The sequence below is a fragment of the Lepisosteus oculatus genome, chromosome 10 (assembly GCF_040954835.1).
Source record: "Lepisosteus oculatus isolate fLepOcu1 chromosome 10, fLepOcu1.hap2, whole genome shotgun sequence".
In the NCBI taxonomy this organism is placed as follows: domain Eukaryota; kingdom Metazoa; phylum Chordata; class Actinopteri; order Semionotiformes; family Lepisosteidae; genus Lepisosteus; species Lepisosteus oculatus.
This window is the reverse complement of record NC_090705.1, coordinates 31,223,706-31,251,185: the sequence shown is the minus strand read 5'-3', so window position 1 is coordinate 31,251,185 and position 27,480 is coordinate 31,223,706. Positions and strand designations below refer to the sequence as shown.

Below are 27,480 nucleotides of genomic sequence, written 5' to 3'. Positions count from 1 at the left end.
TGCAACCTAAGAAAACCCACCAAGAATGACATAATCCCCAGACGGGAAATATCTTTTTGTATTAGAGATAAGATGTTTATAAAGAACAGAAGACAAGCAACTAAGCCTTTAGGTTCAGAGAAGAATAATGCGATTTCACTCTTCAAAAAGTATTGAGGAAACATCTCTGGAAGGAAATGAGCCAGTTTAAGTAGGCTATTATCAATGTATATGCACATATTAAGTGAGTGATACAAACATGATGCCAACAAACAGCATAAGATCAAAAGCACAGGTGGGCGTTTTGAATTTTTTAGTGGTTGCCAAGAAGCTGTCCAAAATGATACAATATAAATGAAATATAAATACATCAATTCAAATGGTGCGCATGGATAGTCCGTCCTGCGTGACAACTTGTTACAGTTGTACGGAAATCATTCACAGCAACCTCTGTATTCTGGGAAGGCCGATCCAAAGTATTCAGTCCATTTCCATCTGAAGCAATAAATCTGCCCTAAGATAAAAACACGCTCAAAGAAAAGTCAAGCAGGTCTGTTGTTTTCACTGGTGTGGCGGCACTGCTACGGCACAATTTTGTTAATGGAAAAATAGAATTTTATTTAGCATGAATTTTCCATTCATACTAATTCACACCTCTAGAAGAACTTGTTTATTCCGTGTAGTATTGTGCTCTGCACTGATCCAGACCTCCACCAGATTTTGTTTTTGAACTAAAACAATAATACAAAAACAAACTATATGAGGCATGTTCACAGTGTAATGTTTTCCAGCAAGGAAAATGTACATTAGGGAAATGTCTTATGTTTCCATCGTTTCTGCATCCTCATCCTCTGCTTGGGAGATGGCAGTAATGAATAATTGAGTATGTGTGCATTATAGACTGCCTTCACAGAATAAACAATCTGCTCCCAGTTTTTAGATTAACAAGTATAACAACATTGATGATTTAAGAAAAAACTACTAAACATTACAATGGAAAGGAAAACATTAGTATTGCATTCTTTATGAAAAGCTATTGATACTGTATATTCTACGTGGCCAGGGTCGATGGGATATTAATACCCATATCAAAGAAAAAACTAAGAACAGTACCTTACCGGCTGTTGCAATACAGGAATATTGTATTATTATTTGTAACCGATGACTGTTTCTTATACAAATGAGGAAAAGTTGAGCACACCCTTTTTTTGCTCAAGATATTCATGTTTAAGCAAAGGGGTGAAAATATCTTTGTTTAAGGATAACATAGGTGTAAGAAATTCAGATATCCTCATGGGTATAGATCGTATTGTCTAACTGGAATCTCCTTTCCAATTTATCTGGGTTTGAGAAATAGGATTGGGGGATTGTGCTGATTGGCTTCAGTCTCTACAGGCAGTAAATAAGCTTTTTGGTAACTTTTTTCTTCCTCTCTTGATGCTTTTCAGAACAGTTTAATTTTGCAATGAGGATGAAATCTTTACACCAGAGATTTGATAACTGACCCATTTCAATGTTTGGGATTTGGATATAAATATACCAGAACATCTTGTATTATAATCCTTTGTAAGAGATTACATTTTTGGATGAATGGCCACTTTTATATCTTGAGGCTGACATGTAATGTACAGTACATATACATATACAATGTAATGTACATATAAGTGAGATGACATGTGCTTTCCTGATTTAAGTAAAAAGCACCAAACACTGTGTACTGTATTGACCACTGTGCTGATGAATGGCATAAAAGTGACCAGCCTTTTGAGAAGGTGTGTTTGCTATTTAAATTCACTCTTAACAAAAGACAATTGTGCTCTTTACAAATGTGTTTTTTTAAAGCCACATTAACCACTATATTAGAAATTAAAATTAGATATCACCTTTGGACATCACAATGGCTGTTAAATTATGTTAAATTATGTGAATATAATACTGTGTTCTTATATTTCAATTCTTTTTGGCAAATTTTAATCCAGATCCTCATGTGATTGTGTCAATCTGTAACGTTGATCAACAACTTTGAGATGATTTTTCAAGATACCTGCTCTCCCGATCATACAGTATGATATGAAAAAACATCCATAGAATATGACTTAAAACTTTTGCACTGTTGCAAAAAAACCTAAAATTGGTCAAGAGCTCTTATTATGATCACAAGCTTTGCATCAGATTTGACAGGTACCAAATTTTAGTTTATTTCTAAAAATCTTTTTATAGAAAAGTAACCCCCTTTGAATCAGAAGGGAGAAACAAACTCCTTTTCTTACCATCAAATTAACACAGTCTGTGTAATAGCAAGAATATTTTTATGACTAGTTCTTCTGGGCAGTACAAGTCAATCTTCTAGTGTTACTGTAAATACACTATGCTGTCAAGACAAATAGGAATTTCCCATGATTTAGGAGCATAGAGGTCACAATAAAACAAGCCCTAAAATATAATTAATTACCCACATTTCTGGAAGGGGTAACATACGATCCAGTTAGCCCTGATACACACATCCTATAGCTGCAGTGCTTGTACAATTAATGTGAATGGACAGGGAAGGCTGCCCTAAACACTAGTGGCAATAACACACTTTATACAAGCCAGGAATAAAAAAGAAAGACTGTAATCCTAGGTTTAATCTCCTGAAGTCATGATTTTATCAGAAGGAAATCTGTCCTATTTCTATGACTAGATTTGTAAGGACCTTCAGTAGTGAGTGTATTTAAGGGATTAAATCACTAAATTTGAATTATTTCCTGAAAGTCATGTATTTGCAAGACTAGCAATTGTCCATACTAACATTATTTTTCTGTGAACCTTCTTAAGGTTTCTTGGGCCTCCTGAATGGCTTGGGAAAAGGGAGCTCTTTCCCAAGTGTACCTTTCTGAACTGGTGCTGAGGGTCTTGACTCTCCTTCAATCAGGACTGACCCTCCAGTATGAGACTGTAGTGCCACAGATGCACTGAAAGACAAATGGCTCAAAAGTGGAAGGAGTCTGTCTGCACTTTCTCCTTCTACCCTGTGTGAGGTCATGGGATTCGTAGTTGCGAGCCGAGATATGAAAAACACCCAACTGGCTATTCCAAATCCAGCAGGTATAACACAAATAATTGCTAATTCTTAAATGAAGCAAAAAAAGATTTTTATTTTTATTTGCTGTTAAATGTCTGTTTTGTCTATTTTTAAGGGCCAGGACTGAGTTTTATTCAGCTTTTGTTCTATACAGTACATGCATATTTGTTTGAACTGTGTCTGATCTATTCCCCATATTTTAGCAATCTGATATCAGGTCCGAAATGTTTGCTTTTTAATTTATAAACCATGTAACAGCAGACAGCACAGCTGTTAAGACCCATAAGGCTTATTCAGTGGTCTGCTTTCATATCTAATGATGCTAAATTGCTCTAGACTCAGACATCAGTGGTGGGAGTCTTTTTGATTTTAAGCTTGACTCCTGTGAGTGACTTTCACAAGGATATAAAGTAAAGGAAAAAATCTTCACATTTTGTGACTTAAAAACAAGGCTAAGAACACAAACAGCTGGCAACAGCTCTTGCTTATGATGGTCCACATAAACCTCTTGCGAATCAGTTTCATGTTTTGTATTTTGCTACACCCTTGTATAAAGAATGTCCCCAACAATTCTCTAAGTTTTTACCAGAGGCCCTTGTAGCTTATAGTCAGTGAAGGAATGTCGCCTTTTCAGTGTTGAGTACAAAAAACAAGGCCCTAACAGACATCAGAATCTGCCAAAGCACCAGTTTCTCTGCATAGCATACAAAGCTCCCTTTGTTCTGGAGACAGCCCACAGCATGGACATGCTTTTCAGCCCTTGCTGCAAATAATTGGAAAGTCAGTACTTTGGGGATCCTTGTAGAAAACCAAATTTCTTGGCATCTTGGCCAAATACTGAGCAATTTGGGAGTTTGTTGCATCTAATAAAATAGTTCTTTCTTATTTTTTTTGCAGGAAAAAGATGAAGACCACAGGACGGCCTTTGCATGCAATGGAAATGGAACTTACTTCGTGGTTTCCAACTTCTGTGCACGTCACTGCCCATCATCACATCACAAAAAAAAAAAAAACAACCCACTGGAGTATTCTTTGAGCTCCACAGCACAAAATGCTTTTTTTTTTTCTAAAAGCAACTGGAAAAGTGTGATGAAAGTAGAAAACTAGACATCTAAAATATAGATGTGGAAAAGCAAAAGAATTCACTTACAATTTGTGGGTTTACTCTTGACTACAATGAGGCAAATTGTTCACTGAAGAACAAAACATTTCAAGCTGTCCTCACAATGTTTTCCGATTCTCTGGATGCATCGGTATCCCAAACATTTAAAATTAAGTCAAGCACAATTTCAATGTATAAATCTACATTGTGTAACATGATTAATGTTTATTTGACCATTTCCAAATTCATACTCTACCGGCATAATGATGTTTCTTTCATAAATACTTAAGTTTGTATGAATTCCTTCCCAGTCTTCACCATTGGCTTTGGTAAAAATCCAATGCCTTCACAGGTTTTGAAGATATGGTTGTGTCACTACATACTGTAAATAGCTCCAATTTCTTTATTGAGTAATCTTATGGAAATCCATTAAATACATCCCCACACATCACAGAGGAAACCTCCATATCAAGAGTTCTTTGTATAATACAATCCTCCTCTTACTAAAGTAATTTGCTTAAACCTGAATGCTGTTTCTTCAACATCTATACTTAACAGTAACACACAGCAGCAGCTGGAACAGAGTCATATTATTGGAGAATCATCATTCTCAAGATCACTTTATAAACATAACACATGAAGATATTAGCAGATGTGCACTGCAATACCAAGCAGAAAAACTGTTTTGTACAGACTACACAGGGAGTCCTTATTAAGTTTTCTTCTTTCAGAAAAATAACCAACAGTCATTTATTAAGTGTCCACCATACCACCAGCTGCCTGAAATTCTGGTATGTCAAAATGGCTGCAAGCACACTAAAATTAAACTGAGCGAGGGCGCTAAAAGTTTAAATACTGTTTTTTTCCGTGCTCTACATTAGGATTAATGTACTGAATGCCAGCAGCTGTGCTTCCTAGTGGAATAGAAGTGTCCTTCTGAGAAGTGTAATTGAGAGAATGAAGAGCTCCAGCTGAGCTGATTGGTCTCTCGCTGGCATTCCTTCATTGTAAAGGATGCTGGGGGTGCTGCTGCTTCTGTAGGCATGCCTGCTTCAGAATCATTTTGATCTCTGCAGTGTGCCCTCCGTGCCTCAAAAACAAGATGTCTTCGTCACTAAGTGCTCAATGGCATGATGCCCATTTCTGTTCTTTCGTGGACAGTTGAAGCTCTTCAGGGCTGTATTTAAGAGGACTGGAAAAATCCAGCTCTTGAGGAAACAGATGCAGACTAGAGGAGCTCTAAGAGTTTTAGGTTGAGTGGTTTTTTCCTACAGGCCTGTCTCTTCAATAACTGAGGCTGTGCGCCCCCTTGTTAAAGGATAGCAGTCTGTAACAAACTTTCCAGTTTATTGAATATTAAAAGCAGGGAAAGCAGTTGTACAGTTAAAATATTTCTAAAAGAGTCTGAACTTGGCTCTACCTATCCATGGACTCCAAGAAGTTGCAGAAAACCAAGAACTACATACAAATATCAACATCAACTCACTATTTTGAAATGAAAAGTTGCCTTGTCCTTCATAGACTAATGAGATGCCAGATGAATTTTTGGAAAACCAAAACAATTTAAAGACAGACCTTAAAGTGAAAATGACGGCCATATTTCCATTTTCGAACTGCGACTTTATGATGCATTTTTCCTTATTTAACACTTCAAGCTGTGGCCCAGTCAATCCAAATAGTCCTTATCAAAACTAATTCAGGGGTACTGCCAACGTTATTTACTGAATGAGGTTAATAGGTTCATTTAATATGTTAACTGGGTTAATTCACTGTATTCCGAAATGCTTAAAACACATCAAAGGGCTAATGGGTAAATCCACTTCTGTTTAATTGATCGAAATCCATTTTTAATGATTTATGAATTCATGTGAGGAATCTATTTTTCTAAATGTACAGTATTGGACTTCATATTCTGTCTGTTATCCTGAATGATTTATTATTTCAAAGACACTTCACTTGAAGAAATCAGCATATCTAAAACAATAAGGGATTATCAGTTTAGATGATGCATTTTGGCTGATTGATCTTACCTTGCATCCCTCACAAGCACTGACTCCATAGTGGTATCCTGATGACTTGTCCTGACAGACAAAACACGGTTTGTAAACTCGGGGCGGAGGGAGAGGCGAAGGGGGGCTCGGCACTAATTCTTCGGAGCTGGTGCTCTGCGTTTCAATGGCTGCAAAACACCACAACATTGCTGCGTCATTATCTCCGGTCACAAGCAGAAAAAGAAGAAAACGCCACCTTCTACAATACCTAAAATTTCAAAACCCACAGTTCACGTGTCTTTTATATAAAAATCCCCGTGCACCTTTTCTCAGTCCAAGTAAAAAATTCTGATAAACTGTCATATCAGCCACGTGCAGTCTATTCAGCCCAGACATTTGCGATATATCAGTACTATTACATCTTGAAAGGCAAGAACAAAATTAACGTGATTATTAGTATTCTTGCTTAAAGATAAATCAGACAACGTCAGTGAAAAATGTAAATGACGTTTTCAATCATGCACCACACGACAGGAAGCAAATTACACATTTAACACATTTCTCTGATGTATTTTTGTGATATGCTATGGGGCTCTTTCCAAAATGTATACAGTACTGCAGCTTTCATGAGGAAACAAGCCTTCCTGAGACAACCCCATCTTCACACCACTGGGGAACATGATTTTACATCGAAATAAAGCTGTTATTAAATATAGAATTCCTCATTATTTCGACATTGATATTTTCTACATGTATAAAACGAGATGGCCAGGATACAGCATGTACAGTTAATTAAAAGAATGAGTCTGCTATTTGAATAATATACATTTCTATTCTTGTAATGATATGTCAGAGTATACATCTGTTTTCTTTGCAAGAATATCCCTTTACAGTAGAAAATGTGTTAACTTAGACTTCATGAAACTAGCAATATAAATAGACAGTTCTGCTTTAATAACATGAATTCTTATCTTCTTAATTCAGTCAAAGCAGGATATAACTTTTGCTTTAAGCAAAATTAAAGAATACCTACTGAATGTGGAAAATCAGTTATGTATACCGTATATTGCAACGGATAACAAAAGTCATTCATTTTAGTTTTCAAATGGATGCTTTAAAGAATAAGTATTATGTATTTTTAACTCATAATTAGATACGGTAAAAAATTACAATCCTGAAAAATAACCAAAAATAATAATAAGGATAAAATAATATGAAGAAATGTAAATTTAACAACAGTGGGAAATAACAAAAAAAGTGAAAGCTGATATTAATCAGTTTAATCAATTCTGGTATTTTAATCACATTTTCTAATAGTTCAGGATAACAGGATCCATTTACACAGAGAGGAAGCAAAGCAAACACATTTGAAACAGGACATGGTTGTTCAATTGTGTAGTTTAAATGGAGAGAAGAACAAGGAAACAGAAAAAAACACTATGCCTTTGAATGTCATAATGCACATAATACAAGGAGGATATGTACAGAATTCCAGTTGAAATTGTGGATTCATTCCCATGAAACAAAACATTATAGAAGCAGTTTTAACCAAAATGCTCCTAAATGTCTCCATTAATCCCAAAGTAAAGGAAACCCATTTGTGTATTTTTCAGAAACCGAGGCTCACCAAATTTTTTAATTTGAATAATTATTTGAATACTCCCAGTAACGTACCTAATGTACCAGTAATTATATGAACCAGACAGAAACAATAATTGGGTATAACTCTTCCCGGGTGGAGTCCCCACTGCTTGAATACACAAGGCTGTCTTTTCTCTCTCAAAAAGTAATGCCATAGTGATAAAGTAGGTTTAAGCCTAAATGAGTGTGTCACTATTCTTGAGCTACTAAAAAATCTCCAGGATTTAGAAAAGGGGTGGAAAAAAACACAATTGGACATATGAATATTTCTAAAAATATTTCTGAGATAAAGACTTTTGTGAATGAGTTTTGTCAGAGGGGGAAAGAAATTATAGAAAAGATCAAAAGAACAGCCCTTTTCATAGACGTGATTTATTACTGAAGGGCAGAAAACAAAAAGCTTTGCGTTTCCTTTTACTTACTAATGAACTGGTATTTTTGAACAGGGCCCCTGGCTAATATTACAGACACTTAAAACAGTTTCTCCTCGGGTGCTGTGAAAAAGATCTTCAGCTTGTTACTTTCTGACATTTCACTCAAGAATGCAGATTACTGACTTCCAGTGCTAAGGTCAATTAACATGGTACACTACTTAGTGTTAGCCTTTGTCCAGGCACAAATCACTGCCGTTTTGACAATTTACCCTTTCCAGTGAAATCAAAGGTAGGTTTTTACAGGAAACCTTCAGTCAGGAAAACAACAATTCCTAACAATTTACTGGAAAGCACTGCAGATCTGAAACAAAGATCCAAAAAGGGCCTTAGTTTTCTAAATTTAAGATGATCCTTTCCAGTTGGCTGCCTTCAGCTCCCTGACACAAAAGCACAGCCAAAGGCACCAGAAGTGTATTGATACAGCCTCAGTTGACACCATTCATCACTCCGTTACAATAAATCTTCATTTGAGACTCCCAATTCCTCACCAGCACAAGTCACCGAGGGCCTTAGTTTCACACTCTAATTGGTTATGATAAACTAAACAAACATGTCTTGCATAGGTTCCACCTTCAGAATTATATTTGTCTACAAACACCTCTCTGAAATCCTTTTCTGTCCTGAGAATCTCTCATGTTCAAAATTCTTTATAAGAAAATGCCACAGGTTTTGACCTGTAAATAATGGTGGGATGAAAACATTATGGTTGTATGGTTACTACGTTTGGGATGGTATCAGGAAAAGGTATCTTAATCCTGCTTAGCTCAATGACCATTATGTTGTAGATAGAAAAGGAAAATAATTTGGTCAGATTTGTGCAATAATTGTTTTTTCAGTTCTTATGATCTTTTCTTTTTTTAAATTGAGTTTTACAAACATACTGTCCCAAGGCAAAGATCCTCAGTCTATAACATTTCCACAGATGTGTGGTGATAAATGCGAACACCTCCTGTTGCCTGTTTCCACACAGCAATGTCTGTATTGTAAGATTACCAGAGAGCTCTCTTCAGATGTACATACCTCACAAATCCCCTGTTCTGCAATATATTATACAGCATTGCACTACTCCTGTGTCTTGATAGAAACATATTTTTGTTTTCTCATTTCGTGATGAAAGGTTAAGAATATGTGACAAGAGTATGGAAAACAGACACACTAACAGAAAAGGTGACAACAGGGGTCAGTATTGTGCATTAGAAATAGTTACTTTGCAGTGGGTGATATAAATTATAAACAACATAATGGCAGAGAGGTGTAATTGAAACCGAGGATACATTTAGCCAATATAGCCATAGAGAAATGGGATAATGTAAAGGCTTTTTTTTTTGCAAAGTAAGAAATACATATATATTTATTTTTTACACCTTGACGACTGACACCATAGGTTATAGCTTTGCTATAATTGTATTAAAAAGTCTGTCTCAGCTTGTTTGATGCTATTCCAGGTGTTAACTCAATGTTAGAAGACATCAATACCCTTTCCACCATGTCAGGTGACAGAGACAAACAGTTCTCTAGCAGGTGAAGTAATATGTTAATACATTCCTCTTTCTTAATTCCTACACGTTACGAACTTCCAATTCTCACAAAGCGCATGAATTTTATTATTTAAGAAATGGGATAATATTACACTTACCTATGATATACTCAAAGAAGACTGCTCTGTATTTGCAGATAATGCTTGTATAAGCAGTGGAGAGCAATTTGGTCTTCATTCATCAGATATGAAATAACTTGCTCATGGATCAATTAAATAAGATTGAAAATGTAATTATAACATAGTGTTGTAAAATAGGGATATACTTCTACAATAATTCAGGAGAAGATCTCCCCTGAGAAGCAACTGTTCAACGCAAAATATTACTGCACAAATCCATCATGAATTATTTGAGAATATATTTGAGAACAATATAAAGAAGGCAATCAATAAATAATCAAATAAATACAAATTAAACAAAAAATAGTATATCTGGGGTATCTAGCTGTTAATTTAAACAGATCATATCCATTTTAAAGAAGGTCACCCAAACAGCTTTTCTAAATAAAAAGTGTTTGTTCCTTTTACATAAAAATTGTCATTAAAGTCTATTTGGAATTTACCTAGTACCACAGAGAAACAATGAGATTAGTTTTAGTTTTTGCTTGATTTTATCCAATGACGATTAACTAGAATAGCAGTGCTTAGAAAGTAAATATGAATAGGCAGCATAAATAATTTAATTGTTTAATACATTGTTTACTCAGTAGCAACAACTGAATCATTAACACAAAAGATATCAAAGGAAAAATGGATTTGACATAATCCAGTTTCATTAAAAAGTGTAATCGGCATCACCGCGTCACTCTTGTTTTAAGCCCTGATAAAATTTAACCAAAGCTGAACTGCCAATTCATCGTCTCACTGCATTTTTACACATGTGAATGCTGTAACTGGTTTATTCATTAGTGTGCTTACAGCACGGATCTAAAATAACATTCTGCCATCTTTGCCACAATTCCATAATACAAATAGGGAACCAGAGCAGATTTTTGGTGTATTTTTATAAACCTAGCTGAGAGTACTTCAGTTCTCTTCAGCATGAAAGACATGAAATGACACTTTGAACCATAACCTTTGTACTGCCAAACTAAAAAAAAATGTTTATTTACTTATCCTGATAGCCTAAACAGTCACTTCAAAATCAACATATCTCAATAGACATAAAATAAACAAAATGAAACAAAGCTAATCAAATCAGTGTTAAGTCCACAAGATCACTGCAAAGGCTAGTTTATTTTACTGTTTCTATCTGCTAAGATTTTTTGTGCAGTGTTTGTGGAAGAATGTTTATTTATATTAGTTTCTCAAAAAACAATCAAATAGGATTTTACATTTTAGACTGGAGTGGCGCAGTTGTTATAAATGCCAGCGAGTAGAAATGTTTTAAATGTTTAGAATAAATTATAACAGTATTAACTATCGGTCTTTTCGCATGCTTCCTTTTAACATTTACGAGATTATTTCCATTTCAGAAAACGCAGAGGATTTTGATTTTTCATGTATGTATCATGACTACATGCACAGCTGCACAAGCAAGGTAAAATGGACAAAAACTTAATTGGGAATGCTCAATAAAAGGCATTGTGTTCAAAATGAACCAAAAACCTTGAAAATATTATGAAAAGGAACAGCCCAGTCTTTCTGAAAAAAATATTCTGCTTCTATACCTTGCATATACAGTATATAGAGATATTTAGAACCAAAAACAAACAAGTTTATACAATATACAGAGACACATACTGTAGGCAAAAGAAAAAAGAAAAAAGTGAGCCAGTATTTCTTGATGTTCTCTAACATCTGATGCTACAGAAACCTTATTCATTTTATGGGTTATTAAGCATCTGCAGAGGCAACTGCTGTGAAGTGTCCACACTGCTGGTTAACACAAACATCAGCACCATTATATGAATAAAGGGGACTGACAGATAACAAAATGGGAAGGGTTTATGGAAAAAAAAAAGAAAAATTGCTCATCTCTATCCCCTTGAACTTTTAGCCCCACGTTGAACCTCAAACCAGGGTCAAACAGGAAAACACACCCATTTGCAACTATTCACTAAATGGGAAAGAAAATTCAAAATATGCACTTGATTCATGGACTATAATACGCCTGAGCTGTATGTTGCTAAACCTACACAAAAGGTGTTACGTGGGGTTATAATATGGAAGGGAGGAGTCCCTGTCTTGGCTTTTAAAAATAACCCCTGTAATCTGTATGCACAGCTTCTACTAAATAGTTTCCCTCCATTTTTTTTTTACAGCAAGCGTTTTTTTGTAAACAAGACACGCAAAGCCGTTGCTCGACATTCTAGCTAAAACAACTGTGGATGTAAAATGCGTAAGGGGATCGGCAAAAGATTCTTCACACAATTCCTGACATGTTTGGAATTTTTTTAAAGGTTAGATTGATACAGGGGATAAGATTATGTCTCAGAAGAGTAGATTGTGGGTACTCAAAGTACTCTTGATGTTAAGGGCTAAATGGGCCGGTAGATATACAGTCAGCAATTTTAATGCCACTGATGACAGAGAACCAAGTACAGTACTGCAAAGTCAAATCCTGCTGCTGCTCCTACTATAACGCTGTATCATGAGGCCCTTCATTTAAAAAAAAAACCCTCTTTGAAAGCACTCATCTTAAAAAAAAATAAAAAGTTGCAAAGAGAAAGGAATTTCCTGGAGTGCCCCAGGGGGAATTAGGAGTTCTGAACTCCAGGGTCTCCAGCGAGAGGGAGCAATTTCAGCTGATTAGGGGTATACAGTGAAGTGTTGCACTTGGTCAAAACATTCTGTTAGCCCTCATTTTTGTTGGCAGCTAATATAGTCAGTCTTTTTTTCCCTATGAATTCACTGCTGGAGTGCAGGCTCATAGCTCACATATATGAGGCAAAAAGTCAAAGGAAACGCCAAAGTTCAACGAAAGTACAAGTAATTAGAACCAGATTTACCACAGCTCGCTGTATATATTTCATGGTAGAAGTTATTTATAAGCTTTTAAATGCTAGAGAAAGAGAAAATCACAAAAGCCATCTCATTCCATGTCTAAGTCTGAAAAAGAAAATACTGTCTGCTTCTCGTCAGGTCATGGTTAAGACAGTGAAACAGCTACAATACAGACTCGGTTACTGCATTTTTCTCTGTTATTATCTGGCAGGAGTTTATTTAATCTAAAAATCTAAAATCTTTGAAAAAAATCTGAAACCGTACAATGTCAAAAGAGAAAAAAAGTTGAAGCCACCTTCCAAGGAATAACTGCAGTGCATTTTGGAGTCTCTTAGCTAGCTCTGCCTTTCCAAAAAGGAAAGGCTGTCTCTCCTAGTGTTACTAACCCAGCCATGACCTCAGAGTGACAGGCCTGACCCGGTCATGATGGAGCCTGACTGTGCACTGGTTATAGAGCAGTGTGGTCTCCCAGCTATTCTACACTGTAAATACAACAGGTGCAAGACATTTTAAAGCCACAATAAAAACCTACCCGTAATGAATACACCAATAATTTTTTTTTTTAAAAGTTAACTCTCGGCTATGGTTTAGGGCTGTCCATTCTCCCAAAATAACATTTCAACGTTTTATTAGGAGGCTATGCTTTAAACTACGTACAGTGCAGAGAAATTCAGAAAGAAATTAATTCACTCACTTAAAAAAAAACTTGAACAAAAAAATATGAACAAATAGGTTTTCTAACACATCAAATATGTTGGATTCTTAATCACTGTCAATTAAAAATGAACAAAAATATGAATATGTGATAGTTCTTTCAAGTATTCACAGTCTTCATCTCCCTTCAATACTTTGGTTATTAGTGGGCTTTTCTTTTTGCACCTTCCAGCTGAATGTAGGAACCTGGATGCCCTTAATCAACTTGATTAAATACTGCTCATCTCCTGGCAATGTCCTTCATTAAAATATGAACAACACTGCTGCTTTCAGCTGCCTCTCACCCCTAAATTAGCCTGGCACGCGATCTATGTTAATGACTTTTCATGTCACTTTCATAAGAGCTTAAGCTGAAAAAAGCAGTAATTAGCTGTGATCAAAAACTTATTAGGGGTTTTAGTGTACTAATATCGAATTCTAATCTTGAAGATGACTGCCTGGGGCTTTATTTACTACAGACTGTTTACAGAGCAACACTAAGGTCAATACTGAGGAGGAAAACAAAATACCTCTACAAACACATGGTAAAACATAAATCGGCATTAACTGTTTGAAAAAAAAAGAATTATGCAGCTGGAGTTTTCCCTGTGCTCACTAAGAACAGCTTAATATTTATTAGCAGATACAGAACAGCAGGGGGACAGCTCTCCTGAACAAGTGATTCAATTAAAAATGAGCACATTTTATAACCAATCAGGGCCTGTATAAGTGATGTATTTTACCAGTTCCAAACTTGCATCTTAAATAATGAAACTCTAACAGATGGATCATCACAGGACATTAAAAATAACGTAGTGGATCCCACGAGACAGGAAAAAAATCAAGGAGAAGTCTTCCTGCAAAAAAGTAAAATACAATTGAGCAGTTTTTGCTGGGACAAACTGGTTGGGAATGTTTGAATACAGTTGCCTACAGAAAGCCTTTGTCTATATCCAGAAGTGGACTGATGTTAAAGATAGAAAAATAGAAGTCGTTATCTGAACGAATAATTGGGGTCTAAAAGAAAATGACGTATTACAAAAACAAAGTAGCAGGCACAAGGCAAAGGAAGGAACAACATGTTCCTCTTTGCGATATTAAAGCATAAAGGATAAAATAACAATCTGAATATATACAGTAAAATCGACAGCTCATCAACATCCCCCACAGACACAACACGCGGTACATCAGAAAATAAGCTATCTTTCAGAGCACAAAGTTCTCGATCGTCAATGTACCTCAAACAAAGACTAGCTATAGCTGATAGACATGGCATACAGTTTTTGAAGGAGGAGTTTCCATTGTTTTTCAGTCGTTCCCTTGTGAACAATTAAACCCCTCAATAAGTAATCTGTAAGTACATTTGTCTGATTTATTGTTTTGGGCTACAGCATTTAGTTTCAATGGGGCAGTTAATATCGATCATGTAAACTACAGCAGGAAGAAAACATTCTACACTTCTAGGGCCCAACAGACTAATATACTGAATTTGATAGCTTTCCCGTACACCTATAATTGTAGAGCCATTTGCAGTCAATATTGACAACTACAATTTATGTAACTTGTGGCCTTCAATGGATTCCTGTTGCCAGAATGCTTATGCACAGAGAGCTGTAAATATTCTAAAATATATCCATTTATGTGTATTAATATTGTAAAGATGACTGATGAATGAAAAAGAACAAATATTTATATATGGGGTCTGACTGTCAACAAATAAATACCCATATCCCAGCTGAATGCACAACATAATGACATTTTTTAATTGTCTTCAAATTTTATACAGGAAATTTTAACACACATGACAATATGCAGCACAGCCATCTTTACCTGGACAATGCTCTCTATTTGTTACTAGACAGTCTCTTACATTACTACAGACAAGAAAAAGAAAGTCAATTCATCAGAAATGGGGGCTCCCACATTACTACAGGTAACAGTTCACCAGATCTTCAAGGGCTCAATAAGTTAAAGCTCGGTCATACTGAATCACGCTGTTTAAATAAAGTCATGCACAGAAAATAACATTCCCTTGCCTATATAATGCTTACCACTTAGGATACTTAAAATCTGAACGTTTACTTTACAACACTTACTATACGACACTTCAAAATTGCAAAAGCAATTAATCAGTATATTATTTGTAATAAAACACCTCCACAGGACACATTTATATATTCCTACTAGAAAAAAAAATGCTATTTTGTTTTACTCCTAAATGAGCTGTACTTACAGGTATATGGTTTGCCATACCTTACTTTTCATGGAATATAATTTCAAAATGTTCATATATTGTAAAGAGTACATGCTTAGAGAAATTTGGACCGCTTTCCAAACAAAATTAAAAAAAATAGATATAATCATGTTGTGTGCTTATTTACATAAAATAATAGCAAGTTGGACTCAACCTAATAACTGAAAATATATTTCCTGGACACTTTCAGACTCACACCACCACCCCTGAACAAGTAAAGAGTTTTAGCTTGTGAAGATCTCTGTATATCTGATTTCTGGTCGAAATAAATCTAATAATTGCATTGATTATTTCAATATTATACATTTTAAACCAAACGGAATTCCAAAGACATGTTTTGGAGAAGGCATTGGAAAACAAAGATACTTGTTGTGAGACTGAAAAGAAATGTTTTAGGTCTGCAGTTCACAGCATAGTGCAAATATCAGCACATTTAACTTTTCTTACAGTTTATGTAAAACATGAAGGAGATCTTAAGGATGTTGTACATTTAAGCACAGAAACGATGCACTACCTATTACAAAACGTTATTTTGGGCGTTCTATAGGATTTCATAAATATTTTGCGCACCAAAATGGAAACAGAAAATCGGGAACTAAATTTAATTTGCACTCATGTTTAATTTAGTTAATTAATACTCTTCAAGCCTTCATTATTCACAAAAAAAAACAAAAAAATATCTTTGATGTTTCAATGACCCTTGTAAGAACAGCCTTTTAAAATGAAAGCATAAATTAAAACAGAATCTTATTTGGCCATGAAAGAAGATAGTCCCAAGTGTTCTCTCACAAAAGCCTCATTTATATAAAAAAACTGAATAAGGACTTCATCTACATTATCTTGTTCCAATTCATTGACTTGCAGATTTAATACAAACATTGCCTTATCTCCTCCATTTGCACATGTGCTTTAATGCAAATTATTCTCTGATTCATTGAAATGCAAATCAAATGCACTTACGCTCAGTAATTAGTGATAAATTCCTTTAATGTTTAATATGATTTAATTTCTCCTGGTTACTTAAACAATACAGTCAAACGTAAAGAAATGACCTGTGAAAACATCGAAAGGCTGTTGGATACCTTATCAGACTGTCCTAACAAATCTTATTTAGTCTAGCAAAATAAATTATTAGGCAGCAGGCTTCTACCCGTGGATATTGTCGCTTTCCTGAACACGCTGTGCCATCGATGCAAATAGTTCTATTACTGGTGCACCCTACACTGTGGTGAAGACAATAACAAGAAATAAAGGACAAACACCTTGCACTGAAAATCCTTGTAAACGGGCAATAAGTCAGCTTATCAAAACGCTTTGCATTCGCGTTTTTTAAAATATAGATATCGCAACAATGCACCGTTTCGCTTTGTATAGTGCCACTTGGAACAGTTGAAACAAACCTGTTTCAATAACCCCTATACAGATACTGTAAATGTGGTATCATAAACGCATAGAAAGACGCGCATAAATATTTTTATTTAACGCAATTTTACAGGATAAAACATGATAACAATGATTTAGAAAGGAGCAATTTCGGCAGGAAAATACTATTTTACAGTATTTATTCCTTCATAGCAAGGTTAACCAATTTAGTCTGCTGCATGAATTTATTTGGAGTCAATGTTTTTTTTTTGGTTTCAGATATAAAGGTGAAATAAATACAAGCGACAATCAGGAAATCGAAAAACACGGGCTGCACACCAAACGTGCTCGCCTGTGTACCTGTCTCGATAAAATAAAATTCGTAAAAAACGTTCATACAATTGATAAAATTAATAATTATCGACATATTCACATTGTGTGGAGTATATTAATATTTAGTTTATCACTGAACACTTCGAATTTCTACCGAAATAACGTTCAGGCGTTGTAAAAAAAATATCAAAATCAGTGTTAGCAAAAAGTTGTTGACGCCTTCACCACTTGCACTTTTCTGATAAGGCCAGTCGTATTTGATTTAGTGGTGCTAGAGTAAATAATCTTCAGTGTGAGCCAGCAGTGCTTGACTTCATTGTCATTGATGTTTTTTTATGTTATCAAAGTAAATTAGCCCGCAAACAGCTATGCAAACATAGTTCATTTTATCTTTTGCTAATGTTGTTTTGGACAGTTTATTCAACTAGCTTTTGGTCCAGGCAGGGAGAATTAACGTTTTTGGTGTCAGGTCAGATTTGTAAGAGCAACCAGAAGCGGAAAACTCGTTCTCGGATTCCTGGAATGTGTTGAGAATCTGGCCATTGATCAACACGAAAAGAGCTGTCAATAAGTAAAACTGCAAGCGTACAATGCAAAGGTTGGAGTTTTCACATTGTAACCTTGTTGAAAAGTCGGCAGGCAATTTATCTAAATCAGTGTCAAAGCCGAACAGCATCCTGCAGGGTCCGCAGAGCACTGAAGAGCTGGGCGCCCCTTGTCATTTCTCAAACTTGGAGCATTGGTGCTGAAACACTGCCAGTATTTACCATTTGCATTCCATAACATTGTGCCAGGATCAGGTAACACACAACATATATCAAATTGTTGCAATAGCTTCCTTTGGAAAAATAATTGATACAAATAATTAGACGAGGTTGTCATAACACGTTCTTCTGCAGGGGGGGAAGACAACAGAAAAGTCACAATAAATAACAGTTTTTGTATATCTAGGGAAAAAAACTCCTAAGTGCACAGTGCAGAGTGACCGCAAAAAAACAAGCAACTTTTCTTGGACGTGTTTTTTTTTGCAAACAAAGATCATAATATCTGTAGGTCCTTTCAAAATTCCAATTTCATGCAGGAAAACACAGAGACAAACAGCCGCCATACGGTATATAGCAGGCGCCCTAATTAAAAGAATATGGTGAAAGTCTTTTCTATATGAACGCTTTTAGTTTGCAAAGGTCGACAGTCTGTGTGCTGAGACAGTGCTCTGTAAATTATTTTTTTTACAACCTCTGCATATTTTAGAGGAACATACAAGACATTATGCACATTACAGTAAATCTCCCGGGATGAGTGAAGAACTGCACTGTAACACTGTAAGTTAACGGCACAGCGCTGCATTATTTTTGCCAGTATATACTGTAATAAGCTTGTGAGACATAACAGAAATACGGTATATATATACACATACAAGGGAAAGAAATTGAACCTACACTGAGCGCTCCGTCGATGCTGCCAGTCTGATTGTGCCAGTCCATTGAAGCATGCTTTCAGAGCTTTTTCCTGGAGCATGCATGAAGAAGGACCTGAAGTGTAGAAATCCAGCATTTGCCCAGGGCTCACTGCTAAAACATCCATACAATCAAACATGATGAGCCTCTGCAGACTGTCTGCAAAAAGTGTTTTTTCCTTTTAGGTGTGGAGGGAAATTGCATGTAAAAGTGGAACCAACTCCATCAAACTCTGCCCCTTTTTTGGCACGTAAGATCTTGGTCTTTTTCCCAGACTAGAATCATGAATTATGACAGACAACACAACTAAAAGCCTGTAATTGATCCAAATGATCATTTACCATTTTCCACGAAGCCCAGATACTGAAGAAAAAAGGGGTGTTCGCGATATTTCCCAATTGTATCGCGATGGATTCAGCTTAAAAGGAAAAGGACTATCCGACCTCCCCGGTTAGCAAAACAAAAACAGGTTGTTTTCAATCGAAAGCGATGGATAACAAATGTTTATAAAACATTATAGCTCGCGTTTTAAAACGCCGTCTCCCCTTCAATGACGAATGGGTTATCCTGCCTCCATACAGCTCACTTCCTACTAGTTTTGTCACAGAGAATGAAAGATTGAATTGCCTAATATATGCGAGTGAACTTTCTATGAACCCTTCCGAGGCTCCTAACCTTCAAATGACCCAACCAGTCTGACATCACCAAGTCCCAGGATTCTCACACAGCTTCAACTAGCAGCCGCTTTCCAGCTCCGCGGCTGCAAGCAGACAAGCAGCGACTAGTCGGCGGGTTATTTTTGTTGTTGTTGTTGTTTTGCCTCAACACAAAGTCAATACATGTTTAAAATACATAAAGCATCCCTTTTTAACTCGGATTTAATCGGGGGTTCAACCAACTGGAGCGAAAAACCGAAGTACAGTTTTCATTGTCCACATTCCTCGCAGGGACGCTGCGAACTGTATTTGGAAACTTATGTAGCCATGGCCGGGTGTTACAGCTAATACGGCTGAAATAAAAAAAAAGACTTAGTCGACAGACGATTCGTTATAAATGTAATACATACTTGTGCGCAGAAAGCACGACAGAAAATAATTTTGTATGGCTGCGAAAAGCTCCATCCAGTCCGAGATGCCTTTTTTTTTTTAAAAGAAGTAACACAAAGTGGACTTTAAAGTTTTACTGTCATCGCCCACCACCGCGATCTAGCCCTTAAACAGCCATAAAAGCAAACCAAATGGTTAGTGATGAGTGAGAGCTATGTGGGCTGTTAAAATGGGAGACAAAGACGCCTAGTGAGTTTTTTTACGGCGTGGGCATGTGCTGACTTAAAAGCATGTTGCCACTTCCTGAAGTTTCGAGATGCCTTCGTGTTATGTTGTTTCGAAGAATAAAAGAAGTCGAAGGGGCTGCCTGCAGCTAGGAGACAGGGATGCGGCGTCGACTTGTGATATCTTACCTGGTTCGATTAGCTAAAAAAAGTTACAACGTCATGCCGATAAGAGAGGTTCAAAACAAACACTAGATCAGAGATGGAAGTCAAACGTGATTCCTGTTGCAGACAGCAACGCTCATTTTTACCTGGTTTGCTTTCTGTAGGAATTCTAAATGGCATCTCCTCTTTCTAAAATCTTACTTCTTAAAGAAAAAAGCAAAACTTGTGAAATAATCCACGAGAAGTGTTTTTAGCTGTACTCTACTGCTACTACAGTACCCAGTTGTATCTGGAATTTCCACATTTACTTTTTACAAAAAGTAAATTATGAATGTTACAAAGTTTTTAATAGTCATGCTTCATTTCAACATGACCTACAGTACTTCTGCATGATTGATGTGTGTATTTTTGTTTTTGTTTTCATGAAGGCTCAAATTAATTAATTCAATCTTATTTAACATTCTGTTGTTGGAAAATTATTTCTCAAAGAAAATCAGCTATAGTTGTGATATGTGGTAACATAAAATCTAATGAATTGGCATTTTTGTTATGGCATGATAACGCATGTTCTCTGTTTCAATAATGTACAAATATTAACTTACTGTAATGTTTTGTTCCTCTATAAATCAAGAAATAAGAATACAAATGCCAGATATATGTTGCAAAAGAAGATTTGCACTTTTGGTCAGATATATGGAAATCTTTCTGAAATATATGTACAAATGGAAAAGTCAGTCTGGCTATACTGTTCATTTAAATTAACATACCGTATATGAACTTTCGGACAGAAAAGGCAAAGCCTTGCTGTACACACTGTGTCACAATTGAAACGCCTGCATTATCACACAATCCAAATCGCTACACCATTTCAGACTCTACATGTAAATATTCTACATTTTATAATAATAATTTCCTGACACTCCACTCAAAGCGCTTTACAGATAATGGGGACTCCCCTCCACCACCACCAATGTGCAGCATGCACCTGGATGATGTGCTGGCAGCCCAAGCATGCCAGTACACTCTCCACACACCAGCTCTCAGTGAGGAGAACAGAATGAGGAAGCCAATTCATAAAGGGGGATTATTAGGAGGCCATGTTTGGTTTAGGACATTGGGAAATTTGGCCAGGTCACTGCAGTAATACCCCTACTCTTTTTGAGAAACACGCTGGAATTATTTAATGTAAACAACCAGGCCATTAACTGCTGGATTTTGCCAAATTTTCAAATTTGTTTTCACCTCATGGAGGAGTGTTTGGATATAGCTGGTTTTTGTTGGGACATGTATCTTCAAGTCTACTCTTTTGAGGGAAAATATCCAATGTTCACCAGTTTTAGTGACGCCTAGTGACTACTCTTCACTAGATTTATATGTGCAGCAAAGCTAATGTGATTGTGTGGGATGCTGCTAAGAAAGTGATCACTCCCTAGTAATGTCTGCATTCCTTTCAATGGCATCAGGTGGACCTACTGTTTCCTGACATCAGACACACAGAGCTGCCTACTGCACAGGCCCGCAGGTTTCCTGCAGCAGCCTGTCCGAGGGTAGGCTTTGGCAAAAGCACTTGGTTTTTTTTTCTTACATTATTATATTGTGTTGTTAATTTGTTGTCCAAACATTAAATTTAGTCACAACAATTTCGGTTCAGTCACGTTCCGAAATCCATCTGCAGTTCTCCGAGGAGAATACATTCTTTCTTACCAGGGGGAAATGTTCAATTAAAAATAAACAGGTAAAATGGAAAACATACCCTTTGGTGTGTTTTCTTTTGAAATATGTAATAATAATCTCAAAGTGTATATAACATTTGAGACAAAAAACAGAAGTGAACAATGCCAAAATACCATTAAGTGTGTTTGAGCCTCAATTGCTTGAAACATTTTCTTTTTATTTTAAATAAAAATGTATTTGAATCAATAATATTAACATATTTGTTTATTTTCTATCTCAAGTGTATTTTATACAGTATAAATATGCACAACACTGTACATTGAGTACTAGCCATCACTACCTTTATGTACTGTACTTGTGTTCCAAATTGCAGTCTGACATTTTGTAATAATCACTTTAATATGATATTACAGAGGGGCAATAAAATAGATAAATCAAAGTGTTTTCCTAATCAAGGTTTTAGTTTTATTAGGGGTGGGGAAACTGGTGATCTAGAAACTGACTTTGCAAATGGCAAAAATAAATAGTGTGTGTGGCACGCCAGTTTTCTTCCTCGCGGAAAAGGAAGTAATTCTCCTTGGATCAGTATCCATAAATCACCCGGATCTCAAGGCAAGAAGAAAGCAAGCCATTCTTTGATTTCATTCTCTAAAACCTTGACTTGCAAATGAAACTCTTTCCAACGAAAAAAAAAGTGAAAAAATTAATATCCACGTTTTAAACAACAACATTAACAAATCAAATTGTGTTAAAGTTGCAGTCAAAGGGAAGTATTTCAAGTCATTAATGCCTCAAGCAGTACTAGCAGCAGGATCAAATAGAGCAATAAATTAAAGAGATGTGGAGATGTTTGTTGTGAGCATGACAGATGAGAAAGTATTGGTGGGAGATCATTTGCACAGCTTCATGCTTTCGAGGGAAAACCCCCTGTTTGATAGCAGTTTGTTTGAGCTTTCCCTCCTTCTTCAGCGAAGCATTTTTCATCCCGATAGCACAACCTCAGTCAGTACGCAGAACATGAAGTAGAGCACTGGGAGTCTGAACTCACCAAGACTATCTAAACATACCATTAACTGCTAGTGTAACAGCACATGTGCAAGACAGCTTCGTATATTTCAAATAACTTATGTCTGCAGCAAATAGCTTGCTGTTTTTAGGCCACTATTTTTTAAAACCAATTTCCAAGTGACAGGAAGAGCTTAGGGCAGTTAATAAACGTAGCTTGAGGATAATTTATAGCATTACTGCTGTGCTCTTCTTCTTGAGTCTTTTAAATGGCACACCTTCCTGCAGAGGCTATAGAGATAGCACTAGGCCTTCATGGATAACACATATCTATAGTTTCTTTAGGGTAATGTAGTAAAGCACAGTTAAAATTATATTGGTGACTATGTTAATGTGGTAAATGATGGACAGTACTCAATCTACTCAATCTGCACTGAATCTTCCATTGAATTTCAGTGTGCAAAAGTCTTTACATTGTACAATTTTTATACGTTTTTTTCCCCGAAGAATATTTTTTACCTAGACAGAATCTGAATGACATTAGCAGTAGGCACCTACTACATGTAAGTGTATATGTTTTGTGACATGCCTTAAATTGAAACAAAAGTTTCTGTATACTGCAGTGCCGAGAGAATTTATTAGGGTTTTAAAAGTGTGTACACTTTGAAAATGTTGTTTCTGTATAAAAGAGAGTAGAGTGGTTTAGCTGTTCTAGCACAATTTAAGAAAGGATATATCTTCCAAAAACACCAAAAAGCTTTGAAAATAACTTTACTGTCATATTTGCTTACCTCTGCAATGAGTTTCCAATGTGATACCAGCAATTATCTTTGAACTCTGACTAAACAGAATAGAAAATGTACATTTAAGTTTAGAACATAGAATGTGTGTTAGAAGTTTAGACTGGAATGTGCTTTCTGACAGGATCTATTCTTCCTCAAATTCTAGGTTTTATAAAATGAAACAGAATGCAGCCGTGCAACTTTAGTCTTGTTGATAGGCAGTGTAGTCCTAGACATGTTTCACCTAAATCTGTCATAAAAAAATGTACCTCATCTCCTCAAGATGATGATAGATACTTTGTTTAGCTACAAAGCAAAAAAACCCAAAATATCATATAATGTATCTAATTCTTTATAGTGGGCTCTTAATTTAAGACATGCAAGAGTTAAATAAATGTTTTTAATAAGATCTTTCATGTTTTTCATGGGTCAGTGTTTAATCAGTGTGGGTTGATTTTTTACATTCACATATCTCTTGACTGATCATGCCATAATTGTGTTTTTTGTTCTACAGTAAATACCTGATTTAGAAGAGTGCTGTGAGTTTTTCACATCACAGCCTGCACATGTGAAGACTCCAGCTGCATGTGGGAGAGAATGAGGCAGTCTAGACAGACTCCTGTGACCTGCCTACCTTCAAATCACTCATCTTATATTACAGTGTGTCACAGGCACCACAGGCCTATACTGGAGGATTTGGGCCAGTTGAAGGAGAGGCACATCCTTCTAGCACCATGTCCACAAGCTCCTGTGGTTGCTGGGGTTCTGGCCAACTAATCTGAATCTCAGCCAACTGTGTGACCCCACTTGGGAAATCCTGCTCACATCTGGCTAATGACATCGCCCAGGCTCGAACCTGTGATCATAAAGCTCAACCTGCATTCAGGTGAGCTGAAAGCTTTACAGATGACATTTCCAATACCCCAAGAGCACTTCCAGGCTTTTCTGTTTGTTTTGAGCACACAAACCAAGCATCCAAGTTTTTAAGCTGTCCGTAATTTCTACACACCTGCTGCAATTTTCAGAGGTGGTCCTCACTCTGTAAAACCTTGTGTGTGCCTATGTTGCTATTAATAATCTTACAACTTCAATAAATATCCTTAAAAAAAGAAAACTCTACCCAATCTAACATAATTTGTCATTTTTAGGAATATTTTTTGGTTTCAAACCAAAGTTAAAGCAGGTTATATATAATTTCCAGCAATGTGTCTGCTCCCATATTAAGAAGGTTTTGGTCGTATGAATGAACTAACCTTTCTTAAGTTTATCAAGATACATCTGCATAGTATTTGTGGTTTACCAATGCTTCTAACATAAGTGGTATTAGCTTTGCTTTGCCATTCTTTCCGGTAGTCTTAATCATATTTTTATTCTGTGCTTTACCCTACCTTGATTTCACTGTATCTTAAGTATTTAAATGGATCAATACATTATGATTAGTAGCAATATTTCCATATGGAGGAACCCTATTAAAAATTCACAGTCAATCAGAAGCATTGTGGTTATTACTAACTCACATAATATGAATATGAATGGGTGAATTTATACACTCTCGAGTTCTATGAATATGAGAAAAACTTGCTATGGCTCATAAAAGAGTGTTTGTTGGCCTGAATGTCACAGTTGCTGGAATGTTAAATCTTGAAATCGACACTCATTTGACATCTACAATCAAGATAGTTACAACTAGTCTCTTTCTTAATAATAATAATAATAATAATAATAATAATAATAATAATAATAATAATAATAATAATACATTAGAACAAATTATCATACAGGTATCTGCAGTACAAATGTTGCTTTAAGGTTTGCCTAGTTCTAACTTTTTACCACTTTTCAGTGCTTCTATTTTATCTTCTTCTTTTCCACCAGGTGTAACTCATTTTCAGACAAATTCTCCAGCAAAAGCTTTCCCTTCCTTGCACTCCTGATACCTGCTCCCTTAGGACTTAATACCAATAAAGTTCTTATTTCTGACAGTGCAGGAAAAATGCAAGGAAGTCCCCCAAGACTTCCCTGTTACAGAACCTGTTCATCGTATTTTCCTATTCAATTATCGTGACTGAGGGTACCAGAGCTCTTTAAATTGCTCTCATTAGCTCTTTGTTTTGCACTTTATATTTTATATATATAGCCACGGAAATCAACAGATAATTGCACCATATTCTGCATGTTATTTTTTAGGGGGATAAAAAACCCTCAGCCATTTCTACCTTAACAGCCAATAAGGCTGGCAACTTGTTGCTACTAATATGGCAAATGTGGCTTATTAGCAAGCTTGCTCACTAATTACATGTGTCCCATTTTTCAAATTCTGAAATGAGGGATCTGGTTACAGTATTTGTGTTTAATGTGCTTTACACCTGCTGGGTCAATGAACACATTTAGAAAGTGCTGTTCAATATAGGGGGTGATTACTGAGGGAGTAATCCATGAGCCTGCTGTTGAATAATGAAGTCCAGTGACAGAATAGGAGAAGAAGATCCCTACAGCCTGACCCCCGGGGCTTGTGCAGTGTAACATTAACTGGGTTTCATTGGAAAGGTAATGAATACACCTGGAAATCTGCTTGTAATTAGAAGGTGATAATGACCTCATCTATCATGTTAAACCGTTTTGGGCATAGTGGTCCACAAAGAAATACCCACTATACACAGAATATATCATTTTACAATAAGTGAACAATTTCTGTAAAACAGCAAAGAGTAGTATAGAGTTTCACTCACAGGATAAAGTTGGAAATTTTCTATGCAGGTTACTGCAACCACATCTCCAAGATAATCTGATATTCAATAGCAGTCAGAATAAAACAGGATTGTTTCCTACTCTGGACCCAATCATAAAATACTTCAAAGGTATCTGAATATATTGCGATATTTTATTTACCGTCATTTTCTCAGCCTTGGATGGCACTGTGCAAAGCATTCTAATAATTATAATTCCTTACACTTACATAGTGCTTTCCGGGACAGTCCACTCAAAGTGCTTTACAGGTAATGGGGACTCCTCTCCATCACTACCAATGTAAAAGACCCAGCTTAATGATGCGGTGGCAGCTATAGTGTGCCAGATCTCTCATCACACATCAACTATCAGTGGTTGGGGGGACCGAGAGATAAAGCCAGTTCAAAGATTGGGATTATAAGGAGGCCATGATTGGTAAAGGCACGGGGGAAATTTGGCCAGGACACCAGGGTAACACCTCTACTCTTTTCATGAAACCATGACCACAGAAAGTCAGGACCTCACTTGTACATCTCATCAGGAGGATGGCAACTTTTTACAGTATAAAAGTCACTATACTGGGGCATAAGGCCCCCTCGCAGACCACAGGGTGAGCACCCCCTACTGCTCCCACTAACACCTCAGCAGCAACCTTAGCTTTCCCAGGAGGTCCATCCAGGTACTGACCACACTCACATCTGCTGAGCTTCTGTGGGTTACCAGTTGTGAGTTGCAGGATGATATTCTACATTGTTATCTCAGTTTTGTACTAGTGGTAACAATATAACAGCTGTAAGGATCTTTGCAATGAGACGGGTCCTTCCAATGGGTTTTTTCAAGTATTCGTATTATGATAACTATTAACCATGGAACAATAAAACTTGGTACAAATGGAACAATGAGACCACAGGGGGGACACATTAGCAATAAAAGTACACATTAGAGAGCACCAGGATCACCAAGCTGAGTGGAAGCTGGTGATGTATTCTTCTTATTTATTAGAATATTTTCTTCACTCATCACACGTTAAATGTTCACAAATTTCACTTTCTCACAGTGCAGCA

At 36.3% G+C, this 27,480-nt stretch overlaps 1 protein-coding gene across 4 annotated transcripts in view; it reads right to left on the bottom strand.

The window, feature by feature from the left end:
* LOC102697701 (retinoic acid receptor beta) overlaps positions 1 to 27,480 on the bottom strand; it is a 246,308-nt gene that overhangs the window by 64,328 nt on the left and 154,500 nt on the right. For 2 of the 4 annotated variants that reach the window (XM_069195083.1, XM_069195084.1), the window contains one exon: positions 6,176 to 6,324. In XM_069195083.1, coding sequence (XP_069051184.1) covers positions 6,176 to 6,324 — 149 coding nt within the window. Of the gene's footprint in view, positions 1 to 6,175; positions 6,325 to 18,775; positions 19,898 to 27,480 lie in introns of those variants that run through there. The other 2 variants (XM_006635769.3, XM_069195085.1) reach the window with 2 other exon arrangements.